This window comes from Haliotis rubra, unplaced genomic scaffold, assembly GCF_003918875.1.
Source record: "Haliotis rubra isolate DU_JTF1 unplaced genomic scaffold, ASM391887v1 Scf4, whole genome shotgun sequence".
Lineage (NCBI taxonomy): Eukaryota > Metazoa > Mollusca > Gastropoda > Lepetellida > Haliotidae > Haliotis > Haliotis rubra.
In genome coordinates, this window is record NW_025767079.1 from 2,191,753 (window position 1) to 2,211,808 (window position 20,056).

At 41.1% G+C, this 20,056-nt stretch overlaps 1 protein-coding gene across 1 annotated transcript in view; it reads left to right on the top strand.

Moving 5' to 3' along the window:
• Nucleotides 1-3,788, top strand: part of LOC124287078 (neprilysin-1-like) — a 74,094-nt gene extending 70,306 nt beyond the window's left edge. Inside the window, exons 20-21 of the mRNA XM_046723556.1 lie at nucleotides 54-149; nucleotides 817-3,788. Coding sequence (XP_046579512.1) covers nucleotides 54-149; nucleotides 817-993 — 273 coding nt within the window. The 3' untranslated portion in view covers nucleotides 994-3,788. The remainder of the gene's footprint in view (nucleotides 1-53; nucleotides 150-816) is intronic.
• The last annotated feature ends 16,268 nt before the right edge of the window (nucleotides 3,789-20,056 follow it).

Consider the following 20,056-nt stretch of genomic DNA (forward strand, 5'->3'; position numbering starts at 1 on the left):
TGACTTATAGTCCCAAACTGTCAATAGTCACATGATCTGTGTTCCTGGTGTAGGCCTACAGGAAGTGGGTGCAGGAACATGGAGAGGAGCAGCTTCTCCCGGGGATCGGACTCAGTCATAACCAGCTCTTCTTCCTAAACTATGCTCAGGTAAGTGCTTCACAGGTCAATCCAGAGTGAAAGCAGTTTTAAAGACATGATAGGGGGTGGTGGGGGTGGGTGGGTTTGAATCATTATGTTTTAGAGATGGCAGTGGGCCAATGTGGCAATGGACCTATGTGGCAATGGCCCTATATGGCAGTGGACCCATGTGGTAGTGGACATATGGCAATGGGACAATGTGGCAATGGGCCCATATGGCAGTGGGCCAATGTGGCAATGGGCCCATATGGCAGTGGGCCAATGTGGCAGTGGGCCTAAGTCACTGCCCATGTGGCAGTGGACCTACATGGCAATGGGCCAATGTGGCAGTAGACTTATTTGGCAATGGGCTTGCAAGTCATCAGGAACTTCAGATGAGCATTCAGATTTCACACAAAGAGCTGCTTTGAGCTGAAATTTACAATCATGAGTTCACCTTTAAAATCCTATGTCTTTTGGGTAATTTTCTTGTAGACATTTACAAAGCAATTGACAAAATCATGTCAATAAAAGTTCATTCTTCTTTCTGTGTTCTTGGGATATTAAGATCTGTTTGTGTTGGGCAATCCATTTGCATTTTCATAACAGTGTAAACAGTCACATCTTCTGGTTGATTTGATTTGATGCCAAATCATGTTCACAAGTTGTTTTGTTTACTAATACGTTGCCTTCCCAGATTTGGTGTGGGAAGATGCGAGATGAAGAAGCTCTCCACAAGATCCGCACAGCAGTCCACAGTCCTGGACCTCTCCGGATCCTTGGTCCACTCTCCAACTCACTTGACTTTGCTGAAGCCTACAATTGTCCAGTGGGAAGTCGCATGAACCCGACAAAAAAGTGCTCTGTGTGGTGATTCCATTGGGAGATTAATCCATGGTGATGACCTTCTTTCAAGGTCACTCCGAACTCGAGCCAAGCAATGATTAAAGTTCAAGAGAATCAGCTCCGTGTTTTCTCCATTGGTTGTGACAGCAGCAGATGTACGGTCTCCAATCTGGAACTCTAGATTCGGGAACAATTTTCATGCTGAACTGAAACTTCATTCAATATTATATTCAAACTGCAATACACTGGAGCCAAATCTTGATGACATTTTTTTTACATGGGTGATCTTTTCATCTGCTTTTAACTTGGTGTGATGATGAAGTGGATGCATTTGGACATGATGCTTGCCTGGCTGTCCGTCCATACAGGGACATGATCGAAACCTGGACAATACCATATATGGAAGTGAACACTTAAATGAAGCAACCATATATGGAGATGAACACTTGTTATGAAATTTGACAAATATGGCTCTAACTGTCTCAGATATGAAAAAGAGACATGTGAAGGCGAGAAAAAGAAAATATGGAGTGGGTGGAGTGGACAACAATGTGTGGTGGTGGGAGGAGCTTACAGTCAAAGATGGAAATGGATGAATAAAAACATATATGGAATGGTCAAGATGAAAACCTATGTATGGGAATGTGGAGAGTGGAAAAGCTATGTACAGAAATGGTAGCAATGGAAGAGCCAGATATTGAAAGAGTAGGAATTGGAAAAGCCAGATATTGAAAGCGAACAAGAGAGTTTTAGAAATAGTAGCTATGTATTGAAAAAAAGTAGGAATTGGAAAGCCATATTCTGAAAGGGAAGAAATTGGAAAAGTTATATATTGAAAGGGTAGGAATTGGAAAGGCCATAAGGGGAGTGGAAATTTCGTAGTTGAGCATATTTTTTCCATCATTGTTTCTGTTTTTGTTTGTAATGAAGAAAGATTTGGTCAATGAAAGTTTATTTTATCACCAAGGAAATGGTTTTGATGAGAATATTAGAGTTAATTCCAAGAGGACTTGTTGATTCCAAAGTATGATGTTTTCCTCTGCGATTGTTATTGGTCATGTATTCCCAGACACTATCAATTAGTTTTAAATCTAATAATCAGCAACAGAAAAAAGAAAAGATATACATGAAACAATGCCATCATATTTTCATAGCTTTGACCACACATAATCAGAGAAACATTCTGTATTTTTGTGTTTCATCTCACTGAGATTATAACTGAAATTGTTCTGTTATGCCAAGTAGGCCTATTTGTTTAGATGTATGGCTTTGTCAATTCCATCAACATTTGTTTTGGTCAGTTGTGAGGAAACAGTTTGGGAAGAAACACCAATATTACAGAAAGGATGGATGATGGTATGAATTGTAATAAATTACCAGGCTGCTTCTTTTTAATGAGGGTAAGTATGATCTGGTACAGTTAAAGGTTTCTGAAGTTGGCTGGCCTGAAGGATGAACTTCTGTCTGATGGTTGGTCAGAGATGGATGAAGGTAGGCGTATGGAATATGTCATGACTTCTTTCACGTACATGTTCTTGTTCATTGTTGAAAAATAACGTCATTTAGTCGACAGTTCACTCATGGTATATACTATATACTTTATGTTATGTTTATCAATTATCATTACATATGAGGGACCAGTCATTAACTACAACAGGGGATGTTTTCCATTGTGCAAGATGAATAGTTCTGTCTTTTGAAAAATATAACCAAGCCTGCACTGACGGTGCATTTGTTCTTTAAGATCATCCTTGAATCATTGCCCTGACTAGTTCTGGCAGACATACCGATACCCCAAACTTTGACATCTCTCATTAATGACTGGTCCCAGCTGTGACTGACTCTTGCCCTAATTTGATATGTTTGTATAATGACTATATACATGTTGTGTTTTGTGGTGCCAGTGAGTATCATGTGTCCCACAAGTTGTTGAAACTGTGACTATTTTGGTTAAACCTGTTATTGTTCTTTTTCCTAAGTTGATGGTTATGGTGATATTCAAAATGAAAAGGGATGACAAAATTTCTTATATATACAAAATGTACCTTGTTCACTGGAAGTTCTATAGACTAAAAGACACCATTCAGTTAGGGAACATCCAAACATTAAAGTTTATCTGTCAGACTGGTTCAGTTTTATCATCTCTAAGATATGTGGAGTTATGGTGATCAATTCCTGGTCCTAGCAAACAGACATAAGGTTGTACAGGTTAATAGTCAATATATTTTAATTAATGGATCGTCAGTCATCGTTCTCATTAATTTCACAGTGGGGTATTTAATATTTCGTTTTCATTACCATTTTTAACTTTATCAGAATACAAGAAAGCCAGGAACTTACATAAATGACCAGGATAAAACAACAAACCATTAACATCAGGAAAATATTGACACATGGGAATTTTTTGGCACTTTGTAATTGGACAGCAGAAAGCAAACTTGTTAGCAAATATATGTATTTTGTAATCTAGTTGTCAGAGAAACCACACATATATATGTACATGTTAAGGGTTATTCTTTTACAGTTATGTTTGCCATGTGGCCTGGCTTGTAAGGAGGTCGTGGCATGACCTTCAGCATGACCTTCAGCATGTCCATCTATGATATTTAAGGTTTGACATTCCCATCCAAACTCCACGTTGAATCAAAATAATATGAAGGCTGGGGAGAAGTGGTTAATGCAGTCAAATGTAAAGAGAATTGGTATGTTTGAACACTCTGGAGTCCATAAGCCTGTTCCTTCAGTTTAAGGGGCGGTGGGGTAGCCTAATGGTTAAAGCGTTTGCTCGTCACGCTGAAGACCGGGGGTCTATTCCCCACATTGGTGCAATGTGTGAAGCCCATTTCTGGTGTCACCTTCAGTGATATTGCTGGAATGTTGCTAAAAGAGGCGTAAAACCATACTCACTCCTCTCCCCCCTCTACACGTTATACAAACAAGACTTTAACCTGAAAAATGGTAATAACTGACAGCAACAGGTAATCTACTACTTAAAAATATAAATAACTGTAAACCATGCTTTGATACAAACAACCAGGCATAAACCCGGAAATGCCTAATCAGCTATATTGAAGATATTCGCGGAGATTTAAGGAGGGGTAGTATGTTTTCATCGGTGCTTATTTCAACTAATAGGTCAAATTATACACCCTCAAAATACACTTTGTTATTTGCCACTAGAGGTTTTATATTTAATGCCTTAAAAACATCAGACTTTCCAGACAAACGATAAAAAGAGAAAACTGTCTTTATTAGCAATAAACAAACTACACAACACGACAACAAAGTCAGTGTAGCACAATAACATGACAGGATGACCAATGAACACGTGACAATTGAAAGGTCGGAATTCTCTGAAAAGAAATAATACCAAGTTCAAAAAGATTAAAAACTCACGTCACGACACATACCTCAATGTAAATACATGTAATGAATTTATTATCACATCTACATAAATAATTAAGAGAACATACAAGTTCGTTGCCTTGGTACTGCTAGTGCTGCCATATACGTGCATGAATATAGAATTTAGTCACCTAACACAAGGACAAAACATGATAAAAATACATTCGCTGTGACAAGGGACGCAACTCTACTTCATGTTATCCTATCTATATGTGTAGGACCTTCAATCATATAAGATTCCTATCTGAAGGAATAGTGAACATGGCCGCGTTTTCCAGATTCAGATATCCCTGGAATAAAGCTCAGCATTCATTGTATTATATATATCCGTTCTTTATGCGTCTTTTGGAAATATCTGCAAATATCGTTAATCACATTTCCACAAATATACATCTTATACCTCTGGTGCTTGTAGAAAGTAGGTACAAGAGCCTTGATTTCAATACGAAACGGCCACTCTGTAAACAAAAACAAATGTTTGGCCAAAAATCAAGACGCGGACGCTCCTTTAGAAATGACTAGATTGAAGGTCTTGCTGCACCTTTATCTAAGTGTATATGTTAGCGGTTATTTGTTGTTAAGACCACATGTTCCCTTTCTGCTGCTTTGTTTCTTGCATGTTGACTTTAATAAAGTATATTCATGTTCCGGATCTGTTTTCATTCGTTCTCCAGAAAGTTTCCGACACTGTAGACTCCCCCAACGGGTCACAGCCTGATTGGTGTTCCCCCACTGGAGCTCTGATACTGAAGAAGACTCCCCAGAGTCAAAGCCTCAGTGGTTGACGGATACTTCCTGTCTCTAGCCCATGTCTCGAACAGTTATGTATGTCTTGATAGTAGATACTGTAAACAGTTTGTGTTGTGTCACGTGCACAAAACAAATTCCAATACGTATTCTTGACAGTGCTGGTCGTGTTCCAATTAGATCGAGAGGAGTGAAATGGTTATGGACAATTAACAATTTAAGTAAAAGAAAAGTGAAGATCGTATGACCATTCTATCGGAGTTCACATCAAGTGGAGTTTCTCATCAAGGTCCAGGACCCAATTTACCAGAAGAGCAAATCTGACGTCTCAAACTTGAAAATAAATAGTTCCGAATGTAAAAAATAAAAGTTGCACCACTGTATTTAGGATCTTTACATCCTGGTCGGCCAGAGTTCATTCAGGCAACAATGACATGAACTTTGCATGAGGTGTCAAATGTTCACGCTGAGAGGTAAAAGATCCGACTTCAGTTGGATCGGAAAATTCCAAATACGTGTTCGTTTTTGGCAACACCTGAACACTTTATGTGTTTTAAATCATTATATGATGTGCTACGGAGTAGGTTTAACAAATTCCCCTTGCAGACTAAATGTTAAGAGCACGTTTAAATTAAAACAAGAACAAACATCATCAACAACAACAACGTTAAAAGACCCTGATTATACATGGAGGCATTGTCGTCCTTCAGCCCCAGCTACAGTATTCTGATGTAGTCAAGGAACGGACTCTTGCACACAATCCTCTCCGCTACTGCTGCTTTTTTGTATTAAAAGTTGTATAATAGCGTAGATGCTTCTGGAGTAAATTTAATATTAACTATGGGAACTGAGACAGTGGTATCGCTGATATATCTTCGTGAAGCTGGATACAGGCTGTGGTCTCCGTGACGTCACCACAAGGAGTACACGTATGAGCCTGCAAGAGAGGGATACATTTTACTCCCATGCATACAATACGTAAACCGGTCTTTACAAAAACAATATGGACTCCAAGCGACCACGAAAGAAAGAAAGGAATCTGGATGTTGTGAGGCAAGTCTCAAGTCCACCACGCTCACCTAACCCTATCGATATTGGTTATTGTGCATAATATTATACATGTTATACGTCTCTGTATGAAACTGAAGACCTACAAGTTATATTAGGAGACATTTCAGACAACACCCTAAAAACAGGAGATAGATAACAGAAAACACGAAATTGGATGCAGTTGATAATATTTTGGTGAATATTTTAAGCAGTCAGGAGACGTGTTTTTCCTGAGAACTTGTTAGTATCATTCCATTACATAAAAAATGACAACCGGACTTAGACAAAAACAAAGCCACTTTAGGTAAGTAACTTTTAAACTTCCATCTTATGTCCCCGTCGTGATATTGTTGAATTATTGGAAAAAAACCCGGTGTAAAACCAAGTCATTCAGTCACTCTTTTCGTAGACAAGAAATCGCTGAGTGTCAGTAGGTTTTCCGGAGGATAAATTCAACAATAACCAAGTGCTTAGTTCCAAATTCAGCTTTTGTCACGGAAAAGGGATAAACTCATGAAGTGTACTTCTTAAGTTGTAAATCTGTTATCGTTCTGAGGCACTTAAATTCACTTCGGTTTCGTAAACCTGGAAGATGATTCATGCGTAAAAACGTTGTATCGATACAACCGGCATTAGGGACCGATCATAATATATGGCGGGGTTGGGGGTGGGGAAAGGATGATGATTTTTATTGAGAAGCATGTACAATGTGAATGGGCACAAACAACCCAAAGAACACCCACCCACCCACCCACACACCCACACACATACACACACCCACCCACCCAAAAGCCATAACGGTCCCTTATTGAACCGCGGGCCAAGAAAGCATGGGTAATTAATTTACGCACGTTGCAATCGCATTCACAAGATTTCGTCTTCAAAAATACATAGAAATAGTCGACTCATATCCCCGCCCTTCTCGCAACCGTAACTCCCAAACAAACAGCCCCACTACGACACACGATAACATCATACATGTTGCAAATTCAAGGATACTATCAAACTTCCAACTGAGATTGAAACCTGAAATCACTGTGCGTAATCGCCCACATTGTCCAAAAGGGAGCCTACTCCATATTTGAAAAAGCGCGCAGGCCACTAAAAAACTTACATGTCAATTATTTTCTTGCTGACACATATCGTACTTTACACACATAGATTTACTTCGTGTTTCAAATGGCACACCCATACTGGAGGCACTAACACATACAGGAATGACCTCTATTACAACGGCCCTTTTGGTTGGTTTGTTGTGCAAACACCGCTCTTAGCAATATTTCAGCTGCATGGCGGTGGTTGGTAAATTATCGAGCATGGACCAGACAATCCAGTGATCAACAGAATGGGCGTCGATCTACGCAACTAGGATACGATGACGTGTGTCAACCAAGGCAGCGAGCCTGACCACCCGATCCCGTTAGTGGCCGCTTACGGCAAGCATAGTTTGAAGATCAATCTAACCCGGATCTTCATGGGACCGTTCCATACTGGTCAGTAGAACGTCTAACACACTGGCATGTATAACATCCTGAGTGAGTGAGTGAGTTTAAGTTAACGCCGCACTCAGCAATATTCCAGCTATATGGCGGCGGTCTGTAAATAATCCAGTGATCAACAGCATGAGCATCGATCTGCATAATTGGGAACCGATGTGTCAACCAAGTCAGCGAGCCTGACCACCCTATCCCGTTAGTCGCCTCTTACGACAATGTATAACATCCTGACAACTGGCACACATAATACCTACAACGCTGACATATAATATGACACATGCAATGGTCGCGTATATGCCACCTACCATACTGGCACACATAGCTCCAGTCCATGTCACAGGGGACATCGTTCATCCCGTACTGCCCGTTCTTGTGTTCCCAGCCACCGCAGTTCTCGGCGCCTGGGGAAGGGATTAAAATAACGTACGTTTAGAAATCTGATTGTCAGAACCAGGTACCGCTACCCGTAATACCCAAAGTACCCACTGCTTTAACTGCGTTTTCCCTTCCCCGTGGGGTAGTCTTGTGGTTAAAGCGATACCTCGTCACGGCGAAGGTCCGGGATCTATTCCCCACATGGGTACAACGTGTGAAACCCATTTCTGGTGTTCCCCGCCGTGATATTGCTGGAATATTGATAAAAGCGGCGTAAACCACAACTCGAAGGTGACAAACACATGGTTTAATCAAACTGTCCACTTGTAAACTAACACAAAAAACCACCACCACGTCCCCCCCCAAAGCCCCGCCCCACAAAATATAAAAAAATATAAAATAAACTAAAATCAAAAATCAAAACAAAACCCACCAACCCCTAACAATCAATGTGGTTGTATTATATTCATATTATAAGATGTACACGTAGTTATGACATGTGGGAGTGAGTTTAGTTTTACGCCGCACTCAGCAATATTCCAGCTATATGGCGGCAGTCTGTGAATAATCGAGTCTGGACCAGACAATCCAGTGATCAACACCATGAGCCTCGTTCTACGCAATTGGTATACGATGACATGTGTCAACAAAGTCAGCGAGCCTGACCACCAGATCCCGTTAGTCGCCTCTTACGACAAGCATGGGTTACTGAAGATCAATTCTAAACCGGACCTCCACGGATGAGGATTGGCATGAAGACCAGTACACGAGGAGTTCATTGTCGAATGCATAATGTATATTTACTGTTCATGTTTGATGGTTCTCCGCTCAGAAAGAACCTGGCGGGATTCACCATATCACCATCCAACCATTGCAGCTGCCCAGATACTAGTCGCTTGAATCCTGCAACAGTCAGTAATCTCCATTAAATCAAGTCTGACCTGAGATCGAAGGCCGCTTTAACCTGACCAGTAATATCAGGTGATGGTAGGTGAAATGAAATGGGGTTTAACGTCGAGTCCAAGATTATTGAGCTTATACAGCAACGTGGCACGTGAGTCTGTGTGTGTGCGTGTGTGTGTGAGTTGCTGCTTGTACTTTTCGTTGTTTAACGCCGCACTCCGAAATATTCCAGCTATATGGCGGCTGTCTGGACAACTTGACCAGAGACAACCCAGCGCTTGTCATCATGGACATTGATATATGCAACTGGGAGACAATGACGTGTGAACTAAGTCAGCGAGCCTGACTACTCAATCCCGTTAGTCGCCTCTTACGACAAGCACGGATTGCTGAAGACAAACTGATTGTACTGTTAGGGTCTAACACCGGTTTCAAAGTGCGACTCTACTTTTGTCGCAGCACATTCCCCACTCATTAAGAAAGAATCGAACAGAACAGTCCTTGATTAATCCATTTAATGCGGAACAAGTACCAAACAAGTGCCCAATTTTATAATGTCCTTTGGTGTGACTTGGGCATCCCCTGACCTCCATGAAGATCACAAGAGCTGGGCCCCGTTTCACAAAGCGATCGTAGAGCTAAGGTGATCGTAACTCCCTACTTTAACATAGACTTACGCGTGAGTGTGAACGAGTGAGTTAAGTTTTACGCCGCACTCAGCAATAGTCCAGCTATATGGCGGCGGTCTGTAAATAATCGAGTCTGAACCACACAATCCAGTGATCAACAGCATGAGCAACGATCTGCCCAATCGATCTGATGCAATTGGTCAAGTCAGCGAGCCTGACCACCCGATCCCGTTAGTCGCCTCTTACGGCAAGCATGTAGACTTACGACAGTCGTATCGCTACGATCGCTTTGTGAAACGGGCCCCCGATATACGCACTCATATGTTAGAGAAGGCGTTGAGGTGAAGTGGGGTACAATCGTCTTTAATATAACTGCATTTACACATCTTCGCAACAGCAAGTGCCATCTCATATAAAAGATTTGGGGATGTCGCGGCCGGGAATCGAACCAGCAGAAAGAATCGAACCACCAGCTTCATCTCTCCGGCCTAACGCTCTACCCACTACTCTACAGAGCAAGAGTCAGAACACGAAGCATCTATCTACCAAGTCTCTACAATACGTTAGAACATGGAGCACCCGTCGTGTGTTACAGAACAAAGCCTCTACAGTACGTTAGAACATGGAGCACCCGTTGTGTGTTACAGAACAAAGCCTCTACAATACGTTAGAACATGGGGCACCCGTCGTGTGTTACAGAACAAAGCCTCTACAGTACGTTAGAACATGGAGCACCCGTTGTGTGTTACAGAACAAAGCCTCTACAATACGTTAGAACATGGGGCACCCGTCGTGTGTTACAGAACAAAGCCTCTACAATACGTTACCCGTCGTGGAACATGGGGCACCCGTCGTGTGTGTTACAGAACAAAGCCTCTACAGTACGTTAGAACATGGGGCACACGTTGTGTGTAACAGAACCAAGTCTCTACAGTACGTTAGAACATGGGGCACCCGTCGTGTGTTACAGAACAAAGCCCCTACAGTACGTTAGAACATGGAGCACCCGTCGTGTGTTACAGAACCAAGTCTCCACGATACGTTAGAACATGGAGCACTCGTCGTGTGTTACAGAACAAAGCCTCCACGATACGTTAGAACATGGAGCACTCGTCGTGAGTAAGGGAACAAAGCCTTCACAATATGTTAGAACATGGAGCACTCTTGTGTGTTACAGAACCAAGTCTCTACTGTACGTTAGAACATGGGGCACCCGTCGTGTGTTACAGAACAAAGCCTCTACAGTACGTTAGAACATGGAGCACTCGTCGTGTGTTACAGAACAAAGCCTCTACAATACGTTAGAACATGGAGCACTCGTCGTGTGTTACAGAACCAAGTCTCCACGATACGTTAGAACATGGAGCACTCGTCGTGAGTAAGGGAACAAAGCCTTCACAATATGTAAGAACATGGAGCACTCTTCGTGTGTTACAGAACAAAGCCTCTACAGTACGTTAGAACATGGGGCACCCGTCGTGTGTTACAGAACAAAGTCTCTACAATACGTTAGAACATGGAGCACTCGTCGTGTGTTACAGAACAAAGCCTCTACCATACGTTAGAACATGGAGCACTCGTCGTGAGTAAGGGAACAAAGTCTTCACAATATGTTAGAACATGGGGCACCCGTTGTGTGTTACTGAACAAAGCCTCCACGATACGTTAGAACATGGAGCACTCGTCGTGTGTTACAGAACAAAGCCTCCACGATACGTTAGAACATGGAGCACTCGTCGTGAGTAAGGGAACAAAGCCTCTACAATACGTTAGAACATGGAGCACTCGTCGATCGTGTGTTACAGAACAAGGCCTCCACGATACGTTAGAACATGGAGCACTCGTCGTGTGTTACAGAACAAAGCCTCTACAGTACGTTAGAACATGGAGCACTCGTCGTGTGTTACAGAACCAAGTCTCCACGATACGTTAGAACATGGAGCACTCGTCGTGAGTAAGGGAACAAAGCCTTCACAATATGTTAGAACATGGAGCACTCTTCGTGTGTTACAGAACCAAGTCTCTACTGTACGTTAGAACATGGGGCACCCGTCGTGTGTTACAGAACAAAGCCTCTACAGTACGTTAGAACATGGAGCACTCGTCGTGTGTTACAGAACAAAGTCTCTACAATACGTTAGAACATGGAGCACTCGTCGTGTGTTACAGAACAAAGCCTCTACAATACGTTAGAACATGGAGCACTCGTCGTGAGTAAGGGAACAAAGTCTTCACAATATGTTAGAACATGGGGCACCCGTTGTGTATTACTGAACAAAGCCTCCACGATACGTTAGAACATGGAGCACTCGTCGTGTGTTACAGAACAAAGCCTCTACGATACGTTAGAACATGGAGCACTCGTCGATTGTGTGTTACAGAACAAAGCCTCTACAATACGTTAGAACATGGAGCACTCGTCGTGTGTTACAGAACAAGGCCTCCACGATACGTTAGAACATGGAGCACTCGTCGCGTGTTACAGAACAAAGCCTCTACAGTACGTTAGAACATGGAGCACTCGTCGTGAGTAAGGGAACAAAGCCTTCACAATATGTTAGAACACGAAGCACCTCTCAGTGTGTTACAGAACAAAGCCTCTATACAATGTTATGTATCACACAGGCACTCTTTCATCAGTGTAGAAGCAGACTTTGTATGAGGAGATACAGAAATTACCTATGTAGAACTTGGCCTCTGTGCCTTGATCTTCCAACTGTGGGAAAAGGTAGTCGAACATTTCCTCGTTTTCGAACTGGAGCAGTTCACCATACTTGTTTCTGCACATTGACCTGCTGGCCTCAAATGACCCTGGTTTGTTGAGGTTGATCTCAATACACGTGTCGAGATATTCCTGGGTCCCAGGAGGGCACTTCTTGGCTGTGAGGAAACCAAAAGTACAAAGACATTATGCAATGCAATCCAGGTATATCCATTTATATTTTAGTTGCCTGGTTACTAATTGGGGATGTTTTTGAGACGGTCATCATGGTTGTGTTTTGGACCTAAGTTTGTTTCCGCGCCTGCTCAATCTTTAGTGATGTTTGTATCATATTCGAATCAAGTGTTTCTTTTGCCTGACAGTATATACTATTGTTTTCATGCATAAATGCGTGGGTGAATGTTGTTTAACGGGATTTTCATAATCGAGCCTTGCCCAGACTAACTGGGAGCCTTTTCTTGTCCGGAATCCAAGCAGTGTGTTACAAAGAGATTGCAACGTTTGAGGTATGCTTCTCTGTCAAACAGTCCCCAAACCATATTAATTTCTCTAAGTTCCAGATCTGAATGTAATGCAAAAGCCATAAATGAAACAAATATAGAACTGAATCCACCGACAGATTGGGACTCCTTTGAATTTGGGGGCGACCGTAGCCAGGATACACAGTGACATGCCAATGGGCGATCTTTTTGATGAAAGGGGCACCAACTCTCATTTTACATTGTTGTAAGGGACGGTCCAACGTCGCTTCCGGTTTAACGGTTTGCTTCCCTTACTACAGTCTAAGTAAACTTAGACTCAGTATTATTCGTTACACTGCTATACTGAGTCTAACAAAACCTTGTGGAAGGTCGCGACCTATGACCGTCCAATCGAAAGGCGAGATGACCGAACGTATTTAACCAATCAGACAACGGCTACTATTTAGGGTTCGGCGGGACTTACAAAATGGATTTTCTCGTCCCCTGATCTCCCAACAAATGAAAATCCGCATAAAACACTGATATTTGATTTGCAGTATATACGCTTTGGGGTTCCTGTTGACATGGTTATAATTAGCTAATATTTCCGCAAGTTGACATGCTTTATTTAATACTGACAAAACGTTATTTTCAGCGAATGCTGTGGCGTGCATCACTAGGATCGAACGGAAAATAGCATTCCGAATCGTTCGGGTACAATGTCTACTTTCGCGTTTTTGTAAGCCGTGTTCTGATTGGTCAATTGGACAGGTTACCTGACGCGACCTTCCACAAGGCTTTGTTAGACTCAGTATAGCAGTGTAACGAATAATACTGAGCCTAGGTTTACTTGGACTGTCCTTGCTACGGCTTCGATAATCACATCATCCGTTTACATCACCTTTCTCGCTGATCGTGGCTTCCCTTTTTGTTCGTTGTCGGTTCCACAGAGTCAAACGCCGAGAAATTGTTAGAATATTGCTAAAAGCACTCACTCACTCACTCACTCACTCACCCACTGACTGATTGACTCACCTACTCACTCGCTCACATCTATTTGAATGAGCCTGTTCGATTATCTAATATTTATGTATTTACAGAGACTAAGCGCTAGACTAGAGGAATGTCAGCATACCAATATGCTCGTCTTTCGGGCTGCGTAAATGTTATGGAAAATATTAGTGTTGTTGACATACAACTCCATCTGTAGCAGCACAATGATCAAACGGCAGCAAAGCCAAACTGTTTTCTTGTCAATACATCACTGACAGTAAAACTCGCTCCAGCAAGAACTATTTGAACTTAAATAAATCAATAATATACAGAAAGAGTTAAAAAGCTATTTTAGTGAAAAAAACTGTGTTGCTACTTACCAAAGCAATGTTCCCCATTGTATGGCGCGATTCTCTGGAGAATCAGTCAGTGTTGTTGCGTTGTAAAAAGGAAGAAATGACATGACAGTGAGAATACGTTGTGTTAGAAACCCTGTTTGTGTCTATCGATTAAATACTTCAAACACGAATTTAAACCAGTTTTCGCCCGTGACATCCTCGAATATCAAGAGAATCATATTTACTTTATTTCAAATAATACCCGCCACCGCCAATATATTTCTCGAAGTCACACCGCTCACATCACTTACTCGAATTGAACAAAGAATGTCATGAGAGTAATGTGGTTGAGCGCCTGTACAAATGAGACCCGACATTTAGGAATGATAGCGAAAATTTCAAAGATATTTCCCAGTTTATAATGGATACACATGTATGATACTCTACTATCATTATGAGTGAGTGAGGTTAGTTTTATGCCGCTTTTAGCAATATTCCAGCAATATCAATGAGGGGGACACGAGAAATGGACGTCGTCGTCGGCGTCACGTTCTGCACCACTGCCCCTCTTCTATATGAACGTCAGTACGTCAAATAGCTACTGTGATAAATCGTTCAATAATTTGCATCTCGTCAAAAGGTCACGTGTCTCCTTCTTCAAACCCAATTAAAGTGATAAATTTTGTAAGTGAAACGGGGCGACTGGGGGTAGCCCAGTGGTTAAAGCATTCGCTCGTCACCCTGGGTATAATGACTAAATCACATTTCCTGATATTGCCGGAATATTGTTAAAAGCGACGTAAATCCATACTCACTCACTCACTGTTTCCACTGTGGATTTATTCAAAATATTTATTTCATACACAGTTCTGTTTATAAGAAATGTTTGCCTTTTGGGGACATTTTTGATAATGCAGACAGTATGCTAAAGTCCAAGGATCTGGTTAGTTGGTTTGTTGTTTTCCGCCACACTCCGCAATATTCCAGCAATATGGCGGCGGTATATAAATAATCGATTCTAGACTAGACAATCCAGTGATCAGCATCATGAGCATCGATCTACGCAATTGGGATACGAGTCTGGGCCCTTATTTTCGAAACGTTCGTGGCCCAAAGAACTCTTAACTTTGATCGTAGCCAATGTGGTAAGAATGGGCTTAAGAAGTTCGTAGGGCTACGAACGTTTCGAGAATAGCTAGCCTGATCACCCGTTGGTCGCCTCTTAAGACAAAGCATGGGTTGCTGAAGACTATTCTAACATGGATATTCTAACATGGATATTCACGGGTGGTCGAAGGATATACCAGAACGTGAAATGCTGTATACGTACTTGGTATTGATATTCATACACAGTTTTACGTTAACGTGACAAATATTTCGTACCACAGTTTGTACAGCAAAATACTGCATGGTTAATGACACGTTCCAAGTGACTGTGATCACTGTATTAAAATATTCGGAACAAGTCGTTGTCAAATTTTAATTCAAAGTGTCACAATTAGCAAATAACTTTGACAAAGGCGGTGTGATTTCAGGTGAGGATGAGAATCTTATAATTAACTTCTCGTGGCTATCAGAGATATATGACATGATTTCTTTTCCTTGATACTTTATTTTTACAAAAAAGACATTGCTGAGAGACTTACATCTGGACTCGTAACCCTCTTCTGATAGTAGTTCCATCCAGAGCTCAATGACATAGCAAATGGTTCTAACCTCTGGTCTTCCTCGTTCAGCTCGCACTGTCTCTGCTGTTTATTGTAGTTGACAGATCTGCAGTCAAAAGAGGACATGTCCAGACACGCACGGACACACTGTAGTAGACTCAGACCCTGGTGTGTGTCTGTCACGTGGTCGATGAGACGATTCCCGAGAAACACATCAAAATCCCAAGACAAGTTGCAGGTTGCCCCTTTGGGTATGGCAACAGCGCCATCGAGAAGACCCATCAAAGTTAGCACCACAAGCAGCATCCTGCAACACTTACTGCAGCTGCGATCCACTGAGAACGATCAAAGCCTGTTCGTTTCTATGGTATCAAAGCAAACTATTTTGAAGACGTTCTGAAGAAACATCTAAAGAATGAAAAATGTCGCTATAATTCTTTTCTTAGGAACGCAGAACGTTTAACGGTATTGAAGTTCTATGAGAGTGTTGCACAAACGACTACCCGGATTGGTATAAACAATAAAAACTAGAAAACGTCCCAGTTGATAAAATCGAAGGTCATCTCTGCCGATCTATGGAATAACATACTAAACCCAATGACAACTCAAAGGTTGGTAATATGCTTTGTTTTATCCGCCACATTATTGGGGTTGATATAATCTATAGCGGCCTACTCATAATTGTACCACACCGGGATATCCGATAGCTAATATTCACAGACCCGGCATGACTAATATTGACATTTGGGATGGAGTCCCTATTGGCAGAGGTTTTTGCTGAATAAATCATTGATGGTGATGAATTATCGAAGAAATGTTTGATGGTTATAAATGATCGGCTCCATATTTTTTATGTTTGCTTCATTTGTGTTTTTTGCCTGCTGGTGAAATTATTAATCATTGACACAACTTTGACGATTTGTATGAATATCGATGTGGAAGGAATGAACAGATCATTATAAGGCTTTTGAACATCACGCAGGCATAAAATTAATCATAGGATCGAGAGGTTATTGGATAACCTTGTAGCTACAGCCTAACGCAAAACGCGCAGATTCTTCAATCAGGTAAACTACATGAAGGCTTTTTATTTGGTGTCCAGAATGTTGTTAAAATCGTAAAAGAACGTTCACTCTGTCAGACACTCGATGACTTCTATGAACATTTGAAGTAATGACCAAATCGGTGCCAGCCCCATTCTCTAGATCTGACAAAGCGGTGCATGAAGTTGCACGCGATTACATTCGTATGTCGTGGCATGGCATATTGGAAATATAACCGCACTGGAAAACATTTTGATGGGGGAAAAATGGACGAATTAATTTTATCTCCTATCTCTAGAAAGTGTTTACTGGACAAAGTGGATGTCGTAAAAATAATCTGGTGCGCTATGTACAATGTTTCGATTCCGTCCTTTCCTTCTTTCAGAGGAAACCTAACTGACCATGTTGGTGTTATCAATGTGATTATAGTAAGGCTTGTGAAGTTTCAGTAGCCCTGATATATTCATCATAATTACTGACACACTACCTTGACACTGATCGGACTTTCAGTGTTACATCATATGACATTGACACATACTAGGATCGATGACAATCAGGCTGCGATGACAATTTATACACGTGCGTGCGTGCGTGCGTGTGTGTGTGTGTGTGTGTGTGTGTTACTCACAGCTGGGCGTCAGTTATGGCTTATTGTGTAAGCTATGGAACGTATGATATTCACGAAAAGACTATTTGCCATTTCGTGCAGATCTAAGGGCAACACCCATATAGCTGGAATATTGCTGAGTGCGGCGTAAAACTAAACTCACTCTAAGGGGGCAGTTTTATATAGATGCGGAACAAATATATTCCAATTCTAGAACTTACCTAATACATCATGCACATCTTACATAATGCATGCTACATTTACTGTCAAATACAGCATCAGATCAACGTGAATAAGATTTACTGAAACTACAAAACTGTCTCCCTCTTTTTCATATTGCTGATTTATAGAGTATAAAGCCACTAATTTATGACATGAAAAGATTCTTCACAGAAACATCGTCTTGTATCAAATAGATGAGTGAAAATCCTCTCAAAGTTTTCACTCCACATGCTACCTAATGTCTCAAATATCTCAGACAGATTCAGGTTGTATGAATCTGTCTGAGATATTTGAGATGTTTGACAGCCACCGGAATCACTTTGATCATTGAGCAAATTTTTTAATGCCTTTTTTGTGTTTCACAATTCCTCATAAAGGCTCTTCCAGTCTTGTCATGCGAATTAGTTTGGTTTTGAGTTATGTTACAAGTTATTTTGACATATATATATGATTGTTTCTTTGTCATTATCCCGGATAACATAGATATTGTGTACAGAATTTCTCTCGCAATCACCTGCCATTATCACTCTTTGGTGTGGATTCACAGACAACATCTCAAGACGGAATCGTACTGTCGACTAACTTCAGTAGAGGTCTCTTGTGGACATTGAACGAGTTCTTTTGCAATTATCTGAAAACCAGTAAAACAATTTCCCATAAAACAAATAATGACTTGGTGTTTCTAAACATCATACATGGCCCCTTTCACCAAGTCCTTAAAGGCACAATGTCACATTTTCGACAATATTTTGGCCTATATTATATATATTATATTGGGGCATATGCACTCACTTTGGCTTCCTATTTATGTAATAAATGACTTATTATCCCTTACGACTTGCCTGAAATCGAGAATTGAAACTTCGATGCGAACAACTTCCAAACAGATAACATTTTCCATACATGGAATTTAAACAATTGCTCAGTTCATCGAAAACTGTCGCACGCGGCGCTGTCGTTGTTTGCCGAACTTGTTTCAATCACAAGTTGTGCGTTGGATATTCGTAAAAAGCGCTCCAAGGGACATAACTCTATGGGGTTCGGAAATAAGGTAGGGCGCCGGTAGAGGGTGCGAGAGTCGATTTAATGCACCGTTGCATTAATTCAGTCGAACTTTTTAATCCAATATTGTAATCTAAATTCGCAATTTGGGGGGGGAATAAATTATATGGTAGCCTCCCCGAGGGCTGATAGTATTACTGAGAGAAATGGGAAGTGTGGTGAGAAATAGTCCTTTAAGTGCATAAGTCCTCGTGGGTGACGAGAGTGGAAGATGAATAGCTTGAGAAAACTGTCCCAGGTGGGATTATGAGGCTCCATTACCTGTCATGGGGGGGATGGAAAGTGACAAGTCTGTGTGAGCCGCGTCCCCCCTCCTCCCCCAGGGTACGTCCGAGGGACGTGTCTGGCTGGTTAAGACATCGCAGCGTGATGTGTCAGTCTCTACGTGCAGGCTAGGTCGGATTGTGTTGCATAACGACAGATTTGTCCTGAAGATAATAAAGAGCCGTTGAAGACATGTTTTGAATTCGTGGGGAGGAGTTATTAGAGATTTTTTTATTATCATATCTAAACTGAATGTTTTAAAAATGAATTTTTTTATCCATAAGTACTGGGTGAAATGTCCGCAGTGAACAGTGAAAAATATTTCTTCCATGAAATGGTTTCCGCAATGATTCATTGTGAAAAGAAGCCACAACACCCTCCCTACATCCATAAGAAATATCTACTCACGTCATATTATATATATCTACTCACGTCATATATATATCTATATCTACTCACGTCATATATATATATATATATATATATATCTACTCACACCATCCATTAACAACCGGAACCACTCCCCTTTCTCCCATAAACTACAGTATATTTTTAGATGAACCCGACTATATTTCATGCTCTTACAACATGTGCAAACTTTGATATAAAGCGCTCTTTGTCTATATCATTTTATTTTTAACTATTATTTTGATATTATTCTATTTTTATTAGAGTCCGATTTGTTATTTGTAGCACGAGATGCCAGATTACGTCCTCCAGATAATCTATCTAACCGTCCAATTAAAAATATACATGTACTTGGTTTACAACTCTGCATCTGGAAATCTTTAGCACCAACTCTTCTTTTCAGAATATCTTAAGTCTGGATAAATAGATAATGAAATAATTACGTGAATGTTATTTCATTTTGATAAATGCTAAATACGACATCTACACTGCAGACAGACTGGTACAATTTGGTGAGTGAGTGAGTGAGGTTTTACGCCTCTTTCAGCAATATCACGGCGGAAGAAACCAAACATGGGCTTCACACATTGTACCCATGTATGGAATCGAACTTTGGTCTTTTTCGTGACGATCGCCCCGGTTGGTGTAAGTACACAGTATGTTTCTCAAGGTCGCATAATGAAACTCTAGTAAAAGGAG